The 21,003-nt window shown below is 36.2% G+C and overlaps 3 protein-coding genes across 3 annotated transcripts; all 3 read left to right on the top strand.

The window, feature by feature from the left end:
* The first annotated feature begins 7,300 nt into the window (after positions 1–7,300).
* LOC110733828 (alanine--glyoxylate aminotransferase 2 homolog 1, mitochondrial-like) lies at positions 7,301–12,627 on the top strand. Its single transcript, XM_021913898.1, has 8 exons — positions 7,301–7,702; positions 8,265–8,495; positions 9,246–9,416; positions 10,723–10,866; positions 10,951–11,130; positions 11,216–11,441; positions 12,036–12,149; positions 12,251–12,627. Exons 1-8 carry the CDS (start codon positions 7,475–7,477, stop codon positions 12,379–12,381), a joined length of 1,425 nt encoding a protein of 474 aa, XP_021769590.1. The 5' UTR covers positions 7,301–7,474; the 3' UTR covers positions 12,382–12,627.
* Positions 12,628–13,201: 574 nt separating this feature from the next.
* LOC110733947 (probable serine/threonine-protein kinase WNK11) lies at positions 13,202–14,347 on the top strand. The gene has a single exon (XM_021914014.1). It carries the CDS (start codon positions 13,202–13,204, stop codon positions 14,345–14,347), a length of 1,146 nt encoding a protein of 381 aa, XP_021769706.1.
* A 3,715-nt stretch (positions 14,348–18,062) lies between these two features.
* Positions 18,063–19,238, top strand: LOC110733946 (receptor-like protein 12). Its single transcript, XM_021914013.1, has 2 exons — positions 18,063–18,438; positions 18,544–19,238. Exons 1-2 carry the CDS (start codon positions 18,063–18,065, stop codon positions 19,236–19,238), a joined length of 1,071 nt encoding a protein of 356 aa, XP_021769705.1.
* The last annotated feature ends 1,765 nt before the right edge of the window (positions 19,239–21,003 follow it).

Genomic DNA, 21,003 nt, shown 5'->3' with positions numbered 1-21,003 from the left:
GAACTACAAGTAGAATCATTTATTAAGAAGATTAGAACTGATAAGGGAGGGGAATATTATGATCCTGCTTATTTCCAATCATTGGGTATAATTCATGAGACTACAACTGGTTATGCACCACAATCAAATGGTGTAGTTGAAAGGAAAAACAGAATTCTTGAAGAAATGGTTAATTCCATGTTATCTTACTCTGGTTTGAGTGAGGGGTTCTGGGGTGAAGCAATGTTGACTGCTTGTCACATTCTTAACCGGGTTCCCACTAAGGGAAAAGAATCTACTCCTTATGAACTTTGGTACAAAATAAAGCCAAACTTGAAGCATCTCAAGGTTTGGGGTTGTAGGGCAATCGTAAGAATGTCTAGCAACAAGAAAAGAAAGCTCGGTGAAAGGGGATTGGATTGCATATTTATAGGTTATGCTGAGCATAACAAAACCTATAGGTTCTATGTAATAGAACAAAATGACTATATATCGATTCATTCGGTTATTGAGTCAAGAGATGCAATTTTTGATGAAAATCGTTTTTCATCAATGAGTAGACCTAAGGATCTACAAATTAGTGCCAAAGGAAAGGAGATTGTTGATTATGATGATCAACTTGAATCTCATGAACGTTCTCCTAATAATGAGGATGAGACTCCTCATGTTAGAAGAAGTAAGAGACAAAGGAAAATTAGGAATCCCCTAGATGACTTCATAATATATTTAGTTGAAGGGTCTAGGGATGTCCTTAGTTCCACTACTCCATATTGTTTCAATGTGGATAGTGACCCAAAGACTTATAGCGAGGCCATATCTTCCCAAGATAGTGCATTTTGGAAGGAAGCTATAAATGATGAGATGGATTCCATCATGGGAAATAATACTTGGGTCATAGAGGATTTACCTCCCGGTTGCAAACCTCTTAGTTGCAAGTGGATTTTCACTAGGAAAAGGAGACCAGATGGCTCCATAGTGAAATTTAAAGCCAGATTGGTTATCCAAGGCTTTAGGCAAAAGCATGGTGTTGATTATTTCGATACCTATGCACCGGTTGCAAGAATTACCTCCATAAGGTTATTGATTGCAATGGCTTCGGTATATAATCTAGTGATCCATCAAATGGATGTCAAGACGACATTCCTTTATGGAGATCTAGAGGAAGAAGTGTGTATGAAATAACCCGAAGGGTTTGTTTTGGAAGGACAAGAAAATAAGGTGTGTAAATTGGTTAAGTCCTTGTATGGACTTAAACAAGCACCAAAGCAGTGGCATCGGAAGTTTGATGACACAATTTTGTCTTTTAGATTCAAAGTGAATCAAGCTGATTCGAATTCGGCTAGAATACACTACATAGGTTTTGTTCCACCAATTTTAAGTAATTCATATTGTGTAGAATTGCTGAAAACCTAACATCTCTGAGCGCCGCCATCGTCACATAGTAGAAACCTTTCTCTCCCTCTTATCTCACGCTCACATGCCTCTTACATTCTGGTCAAACGCTGCCTCAACGGCAGCTTATGTTATCAACAGACTACCCACTCCGTCCCTCGGCAATGCTTCTCCATATCTCAAGCTCCTCGGCCATACACCAAATTACTCAAAACTACGGATCTTTGGTGCCTTTGCTACCCTTGGCTCAATCCTTATACCACCCACAAACTTCAACCTAAGTCAAAGCCATGTATCTTCATTAGCTACTCTCCCTCGCAAAGTGCTTATTACTGTCTCGAACCAACCACCATGCGTGTCTATGTCTCTCGCCATGTTCAATTCAATGAAACTATCTTCCCCTATACTTCTCTGGCTAAGTCTTCCTATGATCTACCATCTACTCTCGAACAATGGGCACCCTTCTCCATTCCTACTCTAATGCCGCAGCCATCCCTTTCTCCTACCTCGCAAAACTCCTCATCTACATAGCCACATCACGCATCCTCCACCTCTTCTTCTCCCTCGACACCTAGTCACTCTTCCCAATCATCTACACCTTCCTCTCCCACGCCTACACACCCTTCCCTGGCAGCACCAACTCCCTCCCCACCTCCCTAACCTTCGCCACACACCTCTAAAATGGTTACACGCCTTCAGCGTGGAATCACAAAGCCCATCCATAAACTCAATCTTAATGCCGAAGTACAAGAAACCTCTCTCCCTAAAAACATAACTCAAGCCCTAAAAAGCTCGGTGTGGAGAAAAGCTATGGAAACTGAAATCCACGCCTTATTGAAAAACAAAACGTGGTCTCTTGTCCCTTTCTCTCCTTCACAAAATGTAGTTGGATGTAAGTGGGTGTTTCGCATCAAACGTGACAAACATGGTGCAATAATCCAACACAAAGCACGCCTTGTAGCTCGTGGCTTTACGCAGCGTGTTGGCATAGATTATGGTGAGACCTTCAGCCTCGTAATCAAGCCCACCACCGTGCGCATAGTCTTGTCTCTTGCGGTTTCTAATGGTTGGCCTTTGCGTCAACTGGATATCAACAATGCCTTCCTCCAAGGCACACTTACTAATGACGTTTATACCATTCAACCTCCCGGCTTTGCTGATCCAAAATTTCCCACTTATGTTTGCAAGCTAAACAAAGCCCTATACTGTTTAAAACAAGCTCCTCGAGCTTGGTACACTGAACTTCGCCATTATCTCCTTCAAATAGGCTTCCGCATTGCTGTCTCTGACTCCTCCCTATTCACCCTCTTTGCCAACAATGCCGCAATATATCTCCTAGTATACGTGGATGATATAATACTCACAAGCAATGACCCTAAGTTTCTTGAAACCTTCATCACCACCCTATCTTCACGCTTCTCCTTAAAAGACCTTAGAGACTTGTCATACTTCCTAGGTGTCGAAGTCCTACCTCACACCCAAGGTCTCTTCTTAAGTCAAACCCGTTACATCAATGATATTCTATGCAAAGCAAACATGGAGCATTCCAAACCCACCTCCACCCCCTTAGCTGTTAACCCACCATTAACAGCCACTGGAAACCCACTGCCTGACCCATCCCAATTTCGTGCGTTAATTTGGGAGTCTACAATACCTTAGCTTGACTCGTCCAGAAATTGCCTTCTCAGTCAACAAGCTAGCCCAATATATGCATTCCCCTAGTGACCTCCATATGCAATCTCTTCATCGTCTTCTACGTTACCTAAATGGCACCTCTCACATGGGTCTCATCATTCACAAGAACTCTCCACAAACGTCCCATGCTTTCTCTGATGCTGACTGGGCCAGGGATACAGACGACTATATCTCTACAACGGCCTACATTGTCTACCTTGGTAAGAATCCCATCTCTTGGTCGTCAAGGAAACAGAAAACTCGTGCAAAATCATCTACGGAGGCTGAATACAGGGCAGTTGCTGCTGCCTCTACTGAAATCCTTTGGGTTCAAAACTTACTTAATGAACTACGGCATCCCCTACCATCCACCCCGGTTGTATATTGTGACAATGTCGGAGCTACATATGTTTGTGCTAATCCTGTCTTTCATTCACGCATGAAACACCTTACCTTAGACTATCACTTTGTCCGAGAAAATGTTCAAGCAGGGAAGTTACGAGTAGCTTATATATCTACAAATGATCAACTGGTAGATGTTCTAACCAAACCACTACCGAGGCTGCCATTCACAACCTTAATCAACAAAATCGGACTATCTTCTATGCAGCCCGTTTAGAGGGGCGTGTTAAGGATTGAAGCTTATCAATCTCCTTAATTGTAGGAACTCACGAAGCCAAGGTGTTGTTATTAGCCTAAGATAATTACTGATATTGTTGGCACAAGATAATTTTTGTAAATATCTTTATTTCTTGTACTTATCTTTTGCTCTTGTACTTCTACTTATACCATTGTACAATACTCCTGAAAATCATCAATGAAAATATTCAATTACCTTTCTCTACACTGGCTTCATCTTATTTCCCGACGTAACCCGAAAATAATCCATGTTCTTTTCAATGAAATATATCCTCCTCCATTACTTGATGTGCCACCCATACCCATGCCTGTTCCCGTACCCGTCGATTTTCTCCAAACTCAATCACTCGTTAAACTTTTTTTAAGTGCAAATGTCGATCTTAACTTCCGTAACAAAGATATTATTCTTGTTAATCTTCCTAATTTGAAGATTCTTCGCATGCATTTATGTGACTCACAACGTTATATTATGGATACTCTCTTTAGGTCTTGCCCACTACTGGAAAATTTATCCTTGACTTTTTATTTAAACCAACATGATCACTTTGTTCATATATCTGCCCTGAATTTGAAGGACTTGCATATAGATATGGATAATAATTCATTGTTGTTATCTTTTCACAGCAACTTTGTGGTTGATGCTCCTAAACTTGAACGATTCAAGGTTGACGGACTTCCAGCGGTTTATGACTTTGTTACAATTCCAACCAATTTACAAGAAGTTACAATTTCCTCGCGCAAAATAGATGAATTTACAATTGATCATGATTTTGTTAACGCGAGACTAGGCCTATTTCGAGGAATTTCTTTTGTTCGCGAAATTTTCTGTTTCGGTGAGTGGGGTATAGTTTGTCTATAAATATTCTTTCTAGTATTGAAGATCTTCCATTCTATCACAATCTGGTTTATCTTCAATTTGATAATTGGAGACCTCGACTACCTCGTTATTGGTGGGCTAATCTGAAAATAATAGAGGTCACAATTGAGATGAAGAAGAAGAATTATGTCGTCCATATGAGTTTTCTTAGCGACATTTTAAGTTCTGCAACTGCTTTGGAGCAGCTTCACGTACGCGTGCGTGTTTCTCGTCCCAACGGTAGATTTAGTCCAAGGCCAGATCAACTACGGAATGAATACCCCTTTTGTAGGGAGCTTTTTATGCATGGAAGGAGTTCGCTGACTTGCAAGATTCAGTTTTTTGGTAAAATGATCACTGCTTCGAGTGACGATTTTAATTATAATAAAGATGAGTTAACATGTAAAACACCCAAATAGTATATATTCTAGCTCTTTCGTAGTCATTTGTGCCTGGTTAACGTATTAAGTTTTGTTATTTTATTTTATTTTATTTTTTTCATTATTTTGAAGGGAAGTTAGTTATTGTGAGATTTAATTTAACCATGTAGACTAGCGTTTGAGTTACATTATTTTATTCGAAAAAGAAAACAAAGTTTCTCAAACCTTATCACATTATTAACTTCACATTATTTTAGTCATAATGTTATTTACACTATAAAAATACGCGCATTTATCGGTTTAGTCTTTTTTAAAAAAATATTATATCACTTAATTGAAAAAAAAAAAGTATTATGATCAGATGAATTCAATTACAATTGCCTTCCTTTTTCGGTTAACTACCTTACCAGAATACAATAACAATTTGCGGCATGGTTGTAAACTAATTAAAAATTAATGGGGTTCTGGCTCGATTCCCCTATTATAGGGTTTGTAAAATGTTAAATAGGAGTATTGGTTTGAAAAATGATTATGTCATCCGGAAACTGATTATATAAATATATCATTTAAAAAAAGTGAATTTATCATAAAAAAAAGTATTAAACAGTAATTATATCATTCGAAAGATAATTATATCTTTTGATTAAATCGTTTAAAATACGACCATATCATTCAAAATATGACTCACGAAAAGATAATTATATTATCTAAAAAAGTGATTATATCATCTAGAATATATTATTTGAGAGTGCCAAATATTGGGTCTACAATAATTTACTATAGACCGAGTCTATACAATACCTTACCAAAGCCAAACAATGCAATGAAACTTACTGCCACATGCAACTGTCACTTATTAGTATTGTTTGGCCACAACCGTCACTTAGTAATGTTTGGCCATACAAGCCAAATGACACAAAGCATTGTACAGTCAAACAATATGATTAAAATCGAAGACAACAGTCAATTATGGTTATTTGCTTTAATTACTTATTTAATTAATAATACAACACCTTAACCTAAGTAAATCAATTAAATAACATGAAATTAGTCTACAATTCTCTACAAAATATAACAATCCTCCCCCATTTAGAGAATTAATCTAGACTCATTGCAAAAACATCATCATCATAAATAGCAATCTTATGTATAAATGAAAGTGTACAAAGACTTGAACTCCACTTAGTGCAATATACATTCCAAGAATTCGTATCCAATCGGTATCGTAAAACGTTTGAACCAAAAGCAATACATATTGAATTCATGAAGATATTACACACACAAGATCAATTACTTGATTACATTAATACTTGACACATAAAGCCATGTGTCCCTATCTTTTCTTAAATACTTCAAAACTATGCCTAAATAATAGCTTCTTGAAGCGGCTAAACTTCGTACTTATATAGGTAGACTTCCAAACATGCTCCTGTGACTGAGCATTATATCAGGAATCTATTAAGTTAAAAACAACCTCTTTTCATCACAGTAAAACTGGAACATAACTTACTGCCACATGCAACTGTCACTTATTAGTATTGTTTGGCCACAACCGTCACTTAATATTGTTTGGCCTTACAAGCCAAATGACACAAAGCATTGTACAACCAAACCATACGATTAAAACCGAAGACAACAATCAATTATGGTTAATTGCTTTAATTACTTATTTAATTAATAATACAACACCTTAACCTAAGTAAATCAATTAAATAACATGAAATTAGTCTACAATTCTCTAAATAATTCAACAACTATAAAACAAGTGGATAGGTGTGATTATATTAAGTGGTAGGTGGGTTGACAGTCCACCTGAGTCAGAGTTAGCTTATGAGATGGTCATGATTTTAAAGAGAAATGTGGAGTTGGAAGGTCGAGGATATAATGAAGATGATGAAGAAAATAAACAATCAAAGTATTGTAATTCTATGCCTTATTTTTGTTCCAAAAAGAGGAAGGGACTCTAAAAAAAACATACTCTTTCTTTTTTTTTTTTTTTTTTGGTTGACCAAAGGGACTCAATTGTTTAACCAATGGTACTCAATTGTTTAATCAAGGGGACTTAATTCTTTTATTTATTTGATTAAAATCCACCGAAAACCCAAACCCATTCTAATTCAGTCCATTTTTCCTATGTAAAATAAATAGTCTCTTTCTCCATATTTTACAAAAATTAAGTCCCTTTTTTATATTTAACTCCAAATACACTAGTACATCTGTACATGTCTATAAATTCTAATCCATTTCCATAAATTGATAAATGAAAGTATATTCTCCACGTCACTTTACAGTCACCAGTCCCACCACCCAAATCAAATGAATAAAGAAACAATGAAAGCAATCTCTTAAAAATCTATTATTCTTTTTGTAAACACCCCATGAATTGTTGCTTTCTTAATTTTCATTCTACAATAAGTATTCGAATTATTTCCTTTTTTATGGATATTTAATTTAAACGTCTCTCTATAAAATCATTACAACTTTCGCACAAACTCTACTCCAATTCGATTAAAGCCAAAGCGTGATTCTCAAAACTGCCATCTTTCCATAGAAGATGGCTTTACAAAGAATTTTGAGGGAGAAATGCTTGCAAAATTGCAGAAATCAGTATTCTCTCTCCTCGGGATTCGCCACTCTTTCTTCTTTTTCATCATTGGAACCTCCAAAAATCCCTGAATTTGATTACCAACCTAAGCCTTATACAGGGCAATTAGCTGATGAAGTTTTTCAGAAGCGCAAAAAATATCTGGGCCCTTCTCTTTTTCACTTTTATCAAAAGCCAGTAAGAAATTAAATACCCTTTAATCTTTCCTTCATTTTTTTTTTTTTTGATTTTATGGGTTTTAAGTTTTGATTACATATTTTGAGTATTTTATTGATGTGGGTATGCAGTAGATTTTGGATTGAATTTGTTGTTGAAGAAGTGTTAATCAAATACTCCTATGTGTCGGGTTTAATAGTCTTGATAGTGTAATTTGAATTAGCCATATGATTATTGAATCCCAAATGAGGGAGTTTATTTAATGGAAGAACTTGTATATGTTTTTGCTTTCAGTTGGCTTCAATGTCGGCCGAGCTATGTTCAAAGCAATGACCCTACTTAACTCTGAAAAAAACTTCATATTAAATTTTAAACCTTTTAGTTTCATGTAAAATGCTGTTACATGTCATTGTTAGATTGTTCTGAACGGCTTAATATTAAACTACATAACATTGGTATATTAAAATTAAAAGTTAAAAATCGATGCCTTAATTTTGAATTACATTACTGTATATATTTAGCTTTGCCACTGATGTTTTATACCTCTATATTGGTACTTAACTCTATGCTCATGGTTGTTCAGCTGAATATTGTGGAGGGTAAGATGCAGTATCTGTTTGATGAGACGGGTAGACGCTATCTTGATGCATTTGCCGGGATTGTGACTGTGTCTTGTGGCCACTGCCACCCTGATATATTGAATGCTGTAATAGAGCAAAGTAAACTTCTTCAGCATGCGACAACTATATATTTGCACCATGCCATAGCTGACTTTGCAGAGGCTTTGGCATCGAAAATGCCTGGAAATCTAAAGGTTGCTTCTCTTAATCTATATTGCCCCACTTTAACCATTGCAAAGTTATGTTGCTTATTGTTTTAATTTGATATGTCTCACTAATCTGATCATCATCTCTCATTACTTGCACTCTAGGCAGTTTGTTGTCAGTTGTTAATTTTGTTATAGATATTATTTACAAGTACTATGTAGTCTGACTCATAATTTTACTAGTTGATTTCAAGGCTTTCCTCAAAATTGATGAACCGAATCCTATGTTTTAGTATATGACATGATTGTTAATTTACAATATGCTTTCAATTCTTACAAATTATGTTAACAATGCCTTCTGCATTCATTATTAACAAGAAAAAATCAGCTGAACAATTTGTTCATGGCTTAGAAAACCTTTTTATCAATAGAAAAAAAAGAAAAATTGTTCATGGCTCAGGAAACATATCCTAAATTTTATGAAACTGTTTCTCCATAGTTGTGCATGACTTTTCACAACATAGTCTTTAACATCCACTTGATTTGAGATTTCATATATCAGTTCGACAATTTTTTTATTTACTTTAATTTCTCATTTGGTTTAGAATATAAAGTTATGTTCTTCAATTCTTTGCTTCATTATTGCGTTGTAATGTTCCAAGATATATCATGATCCCCTACACAGGTCTACATACCATCTTCCCCTTTACTGTTTTCAGATATTAAACTCTCAAGTGAGCAAGAACTTGAAGTGAGGGTATGGCATTTCTGGCTCATCAATGTAAACTTTTTATGCAGGTTGTCTATTTCGTCAATTCTGGGACAGAAGCAAATGAATTGGCTACGCTGATGGCAAAGCTTTATACTGGTAATCATGGCATGATTTCATTGAGAAATGCCTACCATGGTGGAAGTAGTAATACCATTGGATTGACGGCTTTAAATACATGGAAATACTCAATACCACAGGTTCTTTTCCATGATAATCCTATAAGTACTCATTCTTATTATCGTAATATTATATCATGTGAGGTCTCATCAAGGTTGTTGGTTCATAGCTAATTGGTTTCATAGTTGGGTATGATCTTCTGTTTCCTGCTATAGAGTAACTTTAGATTGCATGTGATGCATTGACAAATCTACTTAGGATTTTAAAATCCTGCTTTAGTGATTGGTGTATATTTCAAAATTGTCTGCCCCTCCTTGCCTTCTTTGGCCATGTGTAGACTAAAGACAAAGTCCTTATTGCTTCATTTTCTGGTTTGCTTCCTGATTATCTTGGACCTAAATTTTATTTCTTCTAAGACTGAGATTTGACAAAATGTAGCTATAAAGGTTCTAACCCTATCATCTAGCTTCTAATCGTGTACACTAGTCTGATTTTTCTAATGACATAAAGGGCCAGGTTTCTTGTTATATTCATAAGCATATGGAATTATCTAGCTTAAAGTGACAAAGGTTTATTCTTTGGATTAAAAGTAGTGAGTTCACAGTGCAAGGAGATAGAAATCAGCAGGTGTCACGTATCATCATTGGCAAGAATAGACTGTAAGAGCCCATGATGACCCTTGGAGAACTCCTAAAGGAATATATATGAAAAGCTATTCACAGCAAAGGTCACTATTTATAGTGCATAGCCATACAAGAGACTTTACCTTTTTTTCTTAATGACTGAAATAAATTAAGAGAGAAGCTGAAAGAAAATCAAAATGTGAGTGTCAAGGTAGGCCTATCAGCAAAAAAACTAAGAAAAAAATTGCACCAACTAAAATTTATGCATCACTCCTTTGTCACTATATTTTCAACCATTAACATTCTGCCAACAACTAAGGACAGTTAAAGCATTGACTCGCCAAGTTCTACTTCAATTCCACAGTTTGCTGCTTTATGTTCTGTTTTCAAATGGTTTGAAATTAGTAGCAAGACATATCTGTCTTTCGTGAATTTTTGTTGCTTTTCTTTCCATCTCTTAATATTCTCTCACAATCAAGGTGTATGGTTTAACCGTGTAACCTTTCTTTTAGCCTATCTCTCCTCATGCTGTACAACTTTGTTCTTCCATCATTTTAATAGATTGTTACCCCTTGTAGCATGGTAGTAGGTATTGCTTTATTAGTAACTTTTATGCCTATGGACATCGTATGATAGTGTTTTGTTTTGTTTTGATTTTTTTTTTTTTTTTGAGTGGACATCAAATGATAGTTGATAAGGCTTGCTTGGTAAGATATGTTACAGTCTAGGATATTGAATCTATTGAATGTCTGTGCATATGCAGGGTGATATTCATCATGTGATCAATCCAGATCCCTACCGTGGTGTTTTTGGTTCAGATGCGAATGCTTATGCAAGGGATGTTCAAGATTACATTGATTATGGCACATCTGGGAAAATAGCAGGCTTCATTGCTGAAACAATTCAGGTTTACCTTTCTCTTTGTTTCATGCTTCAAAAGTTACTTGCTTTTAGTTACTGTAACTCAATGGTACATGTTATTTATGTTTAGGGTGTTGGAGGAGCAGTTGAATTAGCTCCTGGATATTTGAAGCTGGTGTATGATATGGTACGTAAGGCTGGAGGAGTCTGCATTGCTGATGAAGTTCAAACTGGATTTGGTAGAACAGGGAGCAAGTATTGGGGCTTTGAAACACAAGGCGTTATTCCTGATATAGTGACGATGGCAAAGGTCTTTTAGTATACTCTAGCTGTAGTACTTATTTTGATTTAACATAATGTCTTTTATCTGACCAGTACTTAACATAATGTTGCAGGGAATCGGCAATGGCCTACCCCTTGGAGCAGTGGTGACCACACCTGAGATTGCTAGCGTATTGGCTCAGAAAATTCAATTTAATACTTACGGAGGAAACCCGGTGTGCTCTGCAGGTGGTCTTGCAGTCCTGAGGGTAATTGACAAGGAAAAACGTCAGCAACACTGTGCTGATGTAGGGACCCACTTGATTGATCGATTGAAACTTCTGCAGCAGAAGCATGATAGTATGTGTTCCTATTATTAATTATATGAAGATATATGGTGAATTTTTGTTAATATGACTGGCTAGTTCTGTTTATTTATATTTTGAATGTGCTGAAGTTTGTGACAACATCATTAGTCTTTTAAACTTCTGCAGTAGTAGCATAACAGCCCGTAAACCCCTGGTAATCTTCAGAACAAAAATTCATTGTTAGTATTGAGTATTCTATTCAGCACCTCAAATCAAACAAGGGGATGTAGTAATATAGGTAATGGTTAAGTTAGAAGTTTACTTTTTGGTCCAGTAGTCTAGTGATACTTTATTTGTTTTACGAACCTAGTCAAACCTTAATCCCTATTGTGTTATTGTGTACAATGGCTCATATCATGTCATGCTACTCTTATAGACAATACTGGTGATAGACTAGTGTTTTTGTTTATTTTTATCTGACGGTAGGACTAATTATCTGTTTTTCAGTCTATGGTTCATATGGCTGTACATTTCCCTTCTATAGCAATACACAATATTTCATCTCTGTTTGCTTAATAAGCTGAATTGAACTTGTTGTACACCCAAACTTTACTAACGTGACACTAATTGTAATTCTGTTTTTCAGTCATTGGAGATGTGAGGGGAAGAGGTTTGATGGTGGGGGTCGAATTGGTCACTGACAGGAAAGTGAAAACTCCTGCCAAGGCAGAAACTGGAGTGCTGTTTGAGAAAATGAGAGGTAATTGGACTCCTTCCAGTAGCTAGCTTATTATTTATCAGCTCCCTGCGTGCATTTGTTTCTATACTGATGTTTGCCAATGTTTACCTTTTTCTGTGAAGAGCTCGGTGTTCTTGTCGGCAAAGGTGGTCTACATGGAAATGTTTTCCGAATAAAACCTCCAATGTGCTTCAGCAAAGACGATGCAGATTTTCTTGTTGATGCCTTGGACTATTCCATGTCGAAGCTGTAGAAGGCAGCTTATAAAGCCATGATCCAGGGGTGGTCAAATTTATGTTCGACTGATGATTTACATTTTTACTGGGGTTATGGATGGGAGTTTGCTTTAGCTTACAGGTTTTACCATAGTGACTGATGCATCACATGTAATGGCTCAAATTTGCCTTTCTGAATACAAGATATATGTGCCATGAAACTAACTAATTTGATGTGATTTTTCAGTCAAAATCAAAATCTTTCTCCTCTTCTTAATCTGAAAGTGGTTTACTTTCTGGATAGTAGTTAGCGCTATAATGACAGAATGGGCTTATTAATTATTATACTTTGTTACAAAATGGGCTTTATATTACTTTGTTACACGGTTCAAGATTAAATGTTACCAAGAATTTTATGTTATTTCCTCACAAAAAAAAAAAAAAAAAAAAAAAAAAAGGTGTTTTATGTTATTGTGAACTATTCGATATTGTTACTAACAGAATAACCGATTTTCTCAAACAAAAGTCGGCAAGGAATTTTATTTTTATTTTTTAAAGTAAAATAAATCAAGAAATGGCTTTATTTGTTTTTTTTTTAAGAAAAAAAAATCAAGAAATGCTATTTTCTGTTTCTTGATAACTAACTTATCCTAACTGCCGTACTATTTCCTCTATTTCCTATATATATAAGCGTTCTTATTCCTTCATTTTATAACTCACATCCTACAAAATTTTCATCAATATACATACTAGCGTACATTACTGAATCCAAAGCTCCATAAAAAATCATCAAAACACAGTTTGAATCATCCCTTTTCAAACCTAAATCATTTTTCTGATTCTGTATTGTTGTTAGTTATGGCTTCTTCAAGTAATGATGTAGTTGTTGAGACAGATCTGAGTGGGCGATACAAGAGGTACGATACGATCATAAGAAAAGATGATAAAAACAAAGTTTACAAGGGCTTAGATAGTGCTAATGATAAGGAAATTGCTTGGAGTAAGGTAGAAATAACAGAGGAAATGTCAAGTAAGAACTTGCTCCAGCGTTTGTGTGCAGAACCTCAACTGTTGAATTCATTGAGGCATGATCATATTGTGAGTTGCTTCAATGTTTGGATTGGTGATGACAAGCTTTATATTAACATGATTGCTGAGTCTTTTCCTTTGGGGAATATTGGAGATTATGTCAGGAAACATGATGTTACTGATATAAACGCGATCAAGAATTGGTGTACACAGATTCTTAAAGGGTTGGACCATCTTCACAGACATGATCCCAAGATCATTCATCGCGATCTTAACTGTGATAAAATATGTTTTGATGGAAGCTTTGACAGGGTGAAGATTGGAGAATTGGGTTTCGCGTGGATTTTTGAGCAGGGGGATAAAATGCCGACTTTTTTTAGCACACCTCAGTTCATGGCACCAGAAGTTCTTGAAGAAGATTATTATAATGAGCTGATTGACATTCACTCGTTTGGGATGTGCGTGCTTCAGATGGTTACTCGGGAAACACCATATAGAGAATGCGGAAACAAGTATCAGATTCTTGGAAGGGTTGGGAATCGTAAAATGCCTGACGCATTAAGCAAAGTGACAGACTCTGAGATTAAGAGATTCATTGAGAAGTGTCTGAATCCTGCATCTGACAGACCCACAGCACTTGAACTCTTGAATGACCCGTTTCTTCAACCGAGTGTTTCTAGCTCCGTAGAAGCAAGTAGTAGTCTGAGTATGAATGAACCTAGGCCTTTTAGAATCAAAGGGAAATCTTTGGAGATTGGTCCTTTTGAGATGACTTTGTTTATTGCTGGTGAAGAGCCGATTAAATTTGATTTCCCGGTCAATGATACAACTCAAGAAGTCATGGAGAAAGAAGGGTTGTCAGCAAGAATGTCTGATGCAGAATTTTCACTGGTTTCTGCACTTATGGAAAAAACTGAAAACAGAACTGAGTTCTTCAGATGGTTCCCAGATGAAATTACTTCAGATAACAAGTGAGAAGCGCGAGGTCAGCACAGTTTTTCATGTGACTGAGCAGCGGCATGAAGTTACGGATATGCAAATTGATTGAGTTGAGAGTAAATGTCTAGCATGTCTTTGAAGAGAAAATCAGTGTCGTAGTCGTAGATGGTAAAATTCTTTACACATACTTCTCTGTTAGATGTAGCCAGTAGTAAAGATATTTCTGGACATTTTTATAAGTCTAATTCTTTGCTTGTAAGTTGTTTTGAGAACATTTAATAAAAGAACTTTTAAGTGTGTTTGTTTAACATAGTGACTGATATATGTGCTTTGAAACTAGTTAATTTGATGTGATTTTTCAGTCAAATCTCTCCTCATATGACTCTGATTGTTGTTTATTTTTTGGATTAGCAGTTAGCACATCATGATGCTGTCAATGTGTTCTTTATATACTACTTCCTCCGTACAAAAAATAAAATTTTTGCAACATGTGAGATATACAAGAATTAAGAAAGTGGTAAAAAAAAAGGTGACAGAAGCTACAAAAATCATGGGAATCACAAACAGAACGCAAGTTAGCTAGAAAGGAACTTAATATTTCTTAAAAAAGGTATTTGGTATTTCCTGTTGACGTGAGGCAATTCGTGCTAGCAAGATTTGTAGAGAAGCATATATCAAATGGATTGCTCGCTCTCATGGCCGGTTTGCCCTTAACTCTGATTGAGCTAGCTGCTAAAGGGCTCTCCTGGACCAGCCGGAATTATACGAGATTGCACTGGAAGAATGTGTGCTATGGCTTCTCCCTTAAGGCAGGGTCTTGACCGTCTTGTTCTTTCAAAGAAAAAGTTAAAGCAGTAGAGTATGGCTTAGAGCTTGCACTAAGGATGGGTGAAAATTCTAACGTAGTCTTATGACTTTTGACTACCATAATTTTTTAAAATGATGGGGGTATCAGAATTATATGCTGAAATGGATAACACAGATTGTAGCACATTGTATAGGGACGCGATAGAGGATCCAATAAGTCAAATTGAAGTTCAACACATTATTAGAGAAACAAACCGTGCAATTGATTGGTTAGCCAACCAATGAGTTAGTCAAAACAACAAGATTTAGTTGATTTAAGTCCCCCATTACCCATTGGTCGTAAGTTGTTTTTTTATGCAAACATTAGGTCGTAAGTTGTAGGTGTGCCGTTTTATTATTCCTCCCTTTTCTTTATTTATTTATTCTTTATGGTTAGCTTGTTTATTTTTTCGGGGCATAGCCTCTCATATTATCATTTAGTATTTAATGCAAAAAATAGTTATAATTTTATTTTAGTAAATGATAACCTATGTTTTTATTTTTAAAGTTAGAAAACTTTTTTTTTTTTTTGAAAGAATAACTAACTAATATATGATCAATTATATTTTTTATTTTTACTTTTATAAACTGTACTCCTATTATTTATTACATACCATGAAACATGTTTTTTTTTTTTATATATATTTTTTTTAAAATGTGATTGGTGGAGTGTATTATATTACAGTTTTTTTTAAAGATATATATAATTATTTGTGAACAACAAATCAATAAGGACCACTAATTATTTGTGAACAAGAAATCAATAAGCACCACTAATTATTTGTGAATAATGTGATTGGTGGAGTGTATTATATTAATGTGAACAAGAAGTCTCACTTTACCATCGAGTTCAAACACAGTATATTTTATGATTTGTTTAAAGTGATAGCTAAAGAAATCAATAAGGACCACTAACTAAATCCAAAAATACCTTCACCCTTAAGAACAAATCGTCTCTTGGTGTGTTCTATACGACAGCTTGGACGTTCATCCTCTAGAAAATCAACACACAATCGAATTCAGGAAAATAGAGTAAATAAAAACCCAAAAACATATTTAAAAAATCTAAATTTAAACTCAAAACCTCTCAATCATCTTTCATCATTCATCACTCTCCCTTTCACCTGCACCTACGAAGTATCATTTTAACATAAATCATCAAATTAATAGTATAATGAGCATAGTACTTGTAGTCATTAGAACCACCACCAGACATTTTCCAAAGGAAGCACTCCCACCTTCCTTCTCTTCAAACCAATAAATCCTTATACCCCTAAATCTTAGTTTCATACCATACCACTGTACCTACAATTCTTTGCCACATATTAACAGTTCCTAACCTAGAAAAAAGCTCAAAACACCCACCTATTCAAACAATAATAAAAGCGAATATTCTATAGAAAATGTTAATTTCACATACCCACACAAAAATTGCCCTACCTGGAAAATGTTAATTTCACATACCCACACTGGCGCATAGAATAGCATGATCGCATTAAGCTAATAGTCCATGTATGTCCAATCATAGTGAAGTAACTCTATTGGAAATATTAGCCTCTATTTTCGTTGCTCTCTTGCAAACTCGAAGCTATTCCCTAATACACACTAGCGCGTAGAATAGCATGATCGCATTAAGTGGTAGTTTACTTGTGTGCACTCAAGCTACTATTGTATGTAAGCAATAGTGGAATAAGAATAATATTAGCATCATTGTTGTAAGTTTGGTAGGAAGCAAGAAGCATTTGGTAGTACGGTTTATAAGGTAAACTATAAATATCCTTTGCTCCATTGTGGATTCCATCATTTAACCAAGCTTAATCTATCTCACTCAAAATTTCGAGGTATGGTTCCCTTCGAAATCGACTATCTTCATTAATTGGGATCCCTTGATTTTTCTTTTAATCATCATCTCATGATGATGAATTTCAAAGTGATCTTTGAAAATCTTACTGTTTTAACATATATTCAACTTAAGGAAGTTAGGATCAACTCTGATATACCTCAATCATTAGGAAATAGATCTTCTATCTCATATCTATCATTTAGTACATGTGGATTATAAGGGAAAAATTCCTTCCAACATCTTTAGTCTTCCAAAATTGCAAGTTCTGGACCTAAGTGTTAATTTTGACCTACAAATTAATACACCAATAGGTAATTGGAGTAAGTCCTTAGAAGTTTTATCCCCTTTCATACATAAATATCTCTAGCCAATTTTTATCTACCTTTGGTACTCCATTACCTCATTTGAGATGATTAGAAATATCGCTATGCTATTTGTACGGGGCTATACTAGCATGGGTGTGGAATACCTCAGAAGTTATTAGTCTTTCATCGAATTATCTTACTACAAACTTTCCATCTAGTCTTTCCCGTTCATTAAGGTTTTGTATCTTGGGGATCCAATAAATATCAGTGGCAATGTTAAGCTTAATGAATTTTCAAAGTTCATAAACTTGAGTTATTTAGACATATCAGGTACATCAGTGACAATCCCTAGCGCTCAAGAAATCAATTCCACCTTAAATTTGCCTAAGCTTCAAACATTAAGTCTCAAATCTTGCAATATTAGTACATTCCCTTCTTTGAGTGTTGTTAAAATTTGAAGTGGTTGGATTTATCAGGTAATAACATCCACAGAGAGATTCCCAATTGGTTACAAGGTGTATATAAGAAATTTAATTTGATGTTAAATGACAATTCTTTAACAGGAAGTGTTGTGCACCTTCCTTGGAGTAAATTGGAAATTCTTGTAATCTCTAATAACTTTTTAAGAGGGTCCATTCCAATGTTCTTTAGTAACCTTTTTTTACTTGATGCCTCAAACAACACATTAGTTGGTGAGATTGACGAGTCAATTTGGAAATGCACACAACTTAAGATACTTGGATTAAGTCACAATAACATGAGTGGTCAAATGCCCAATTGCTTAGGAAACTTCAATGAAGTTGAGATTCTTCATTTAAATAACAATAACTTTAGTGGTCAAATTTCCCAATTCTTGGGAAACATGAGTACTGATCTTAAATCGTTGAGTATCAGTTCAAATAATTTTCAAGGAAAAATTCCTGCAATAACCTGTGATAAATTGATTGCTTTGGATCTAGGTTCAAATCTGTTGGAAGGTTTTGAGCCAAGATTTTTATCGAACTGTGTATCATTGGAGATTTTAAATCTTGAAAATAATTTGCTGAATGAAGCATTCCCTCACTGGTTGGATACACTTCCAAACTTAAAAGTCCTTGCCCTACGCTCCAATAACTTATATGGTTCAGTTAGAAGTTAGAACACAACGACGACTCCGTTTCTAGCTTTAAAAATCATTGATGTTTCCATAAACAATTTTTTTGGCATTTTATCTAAAAGGTTCTTTCAAAGCATGATAGGTATGAAAAATGTAGAGAAAGAAGATAAGACAAGACCAGAGTACATAGAAACTCTTGGAGGTTATTTCGTTTCAATTGAGGTCAAGGGTATTGCTATACAAATTACTAGAATCCCAGTAAGCTTGGTAAGCATTGACTTTTCAAGCAACAAATTTGAAGGTGATATTCCAAAATCATTAGGAGAATTGGGTATGGTGTGTTGGCTAAACTTTTCACAAAATAGCTTAACAAATCATATTCCATCATCTCTTGGGAGTCTAAAACTCTTAGAGTCCCTTGATCTTTCGAACAACAAGCTTACTAGAAATATTCCGCAAGAGCTAGCAAGCTTGACATTTTTAGAAGTCTTCTGTGTCTCACTTAATCAGCTTGAAGGGCCAATACCACAAAGCACTCAATTGACTTCAATGGGTGAAAACTCGTACGTTGGAAGTCGTGGATTATGTGGACTTCCATTACGTGTAAAGTGTGGAGCCCCACCAATGCCGATGATTGATTCCAAGGGTAAAGCTGATAGTCCATCATCTTGGTACGACAATCTTCATCCATGGGAATTCGCTCTTGTGGGATGCAAATACGGCTTGGGTTTGGGTTTCCTTGCCACTTACATCATGTGGATGATTGAAAAACCTTTCTGTTTTACGAGAGTAACATACCAACTGGAAGTTCAAATGATACATGCTATTCTCACTTAAATGTTTTCATCATCTACTGTTGCATATTAGCTCTTTGTTGATTTCATAAACGTAAACTAACTTAGTGATGGTTGATTTCTTGTTTGTTTTCCAGGTAAATAGGAGATGATTTTCAAACGGCCAAGGACGACATTAGTTTTATTTGATAATAACATAATGTATTTGCCTATGCTTTTATGCGACCCATAAGCATAGTATTGTTGGGTTTTGCGGTGATTCCGCGCGGAAACAAAACCCGATAAACGGATCGCATGCATAATAATTACAACATAAATAAAAGCATGCAAAATAAACATAAACATAAGAGAAGAGAGAGAGAAGAGAAAGAATACTCACCCTCGTAGCGTGCTTCGCTCAACCTCGAGCTCGGACTTGAAAGCTTCAAGTTCCGCAAGTGCGAGAACCTCCGAATGTTCACACCCCGAAGCTTAGTCGGGGATAGACCAAAAATAACTTAGAGCTATTAGAACAAAGATTTTATCTTCTTGAAGATCCCTTAAAGTTCACCAAATCAAGTGCCTTTCCCAAATGCCAAATGATTGGTATTTATAGAGAATAGTTCCCTTGAAATCCCATCATCTTTCAATGTTGGATAGTTGGTAAAAAGGCAAAATAGAATTTAATTTAATTCCAAATTAAATTAAATACCCATGAAACAATAATCAAATGACAAGTGTAATCACACAAAGAGGGAGTAGGTGGGAGGACCACCTTGGCCTTGGAGAGCAAAGCAAGGCTTGCCCTCCCCGCCTACTCAGTCAGCCCGGGCAGCTGCTCGACCTTGGACAACAAGGCCAGCCTTGCGCCACAAGTCTAGGCATGCTAGCCCATGCCCGTAAGCCTACGGATGCCACCGCAAGCCCCACGCACACATGCAGGCCAGCAGTAGCACCCGCAGGCGAGCAGCAGCAGCATAGCAGGCCCAACAGCGCCCCTCACAAGCATGGCTTGCTTGTTGGCCTCGTTGGGCAACCCGGCTTGGGGTGTTGTGGTGCGCATGCACACGAAGCAGCCCCAGCCAGCCCCGCAAGCCACGACCAGCCTAGCTCGCCTTGCGAGGGCTGCGGTGGCTCGGTGCCTCGATGCTTGCTGCCCCTAGCCACTCGCCATCGATCCGAGGCGTGGCTAGGGCTCGTGTTATCCTCGTAATTTTAGAACGATATATTATTTGATTATTTTTCTCGTCTTCGTCGATTCCTGAAATCGACTCGACGCACGACGCTCTAAGTTCGTAATCCGACGTCTTTGTTTGTAAAAATCTATTCACTCGTTTAATCCTTCGGATTAATTCGTCGCTTCGGTTCGATTACACGATTGGGTATGGCCCGAAGGGTTCAGTCAATATTAAGCTATAATATTAATTATTCATTAATATTACTGATCGGAAGCGGCCTCCAGCTAGGAATTCCGATCACTTGACCTCACTGAATAATTAGCTTTTTAATTAATTTCGAACCCTTTATCGGAATAATACACTTGTTCGAAGGGCACCATTCCTTTGAATCTCTTACTTGCCCTTCCGGACAAGTGTGCTAAATGTGTATAGCTTATTTCCTATGTTACTTAATGTCTCTTCATGAACTACAAGGTAAGATTCTTCGTCATCCTTATTACGTCCAGAAGTGCTTCTCGATTTCCGAGTTCGACTGTCAATAAGCAGATGATTTCTAAAATCGATCAGAGCACGACCATGTATTTTTCACATTCTCGCTCTTGGAGAGGCCTTGTTAACAACAAAGACATGTTTCCTACTCTTAATAGGGGG

This window comes from Chenopodium quinoa, unplaced genomic scaffold (genome assembly GCF_001683475.1).
Source record: "Chenopodium quinoa cultivar QQ74 unplaced genomic scaffold, ASM168347v1, whole genome shotgun sequence".
NCBI classification, from domain to species: domain Eukaryota; kingdom Viridiplantae; phylum Streptophyta; class Magnoliopsida; order Caryophyllales; family Amaranthaceae; genus Chenopodium; species Chenopodium quinoa.
The sequence above is the reverse complement of the archived record's forward strand: the minus strand, read 5'-3'. Positions and strand labels throughout refer to the sequence as shown.

Coding starts and splice junctions, on each gene's coding strand:
- LOC110733828 (XM_021913898.1), top strand. CDS start 7,475: ATGGCTTTACAAAGAATTTTGAGGGAGAAATGCTTGCAAAATTGCAGA. Junction 9,417..10,722: donor GGAAATACTCAATACCACAG/GTTCTTTTCCAT, acceptor GTGCATATGCAG/GGTGATATTCATCATGTGAT. Junction 12,150..12,250: donor GCTGTTTGAGAAAATGAGAG/GTAATTGGACTC, acceptor TTTTCTGTGAAG/AGCTCGGTGTTCTTGTCGGC.
- LOC110733947 (XM_021914014.1), top strand. CDS start 13,202: ATGGCTTCTTCAAGTAATGATGTAGTTGTTGAGACAGATCTGAGTGGG.
- LOC110733946 (XM_021914013.1), top strand. CDS start 18,063: ATGAGTGGTCAAATGCCCAATTGCTTAGGAAACTTCAATGAAGTTGAG. Junction 18,439..18,543: donor CTTATATGGTTCAGTTAGAA/GTTAGAACACAA, acceptor AAAGCATGATAG/GTATGAAAAATGTAGAGAAA.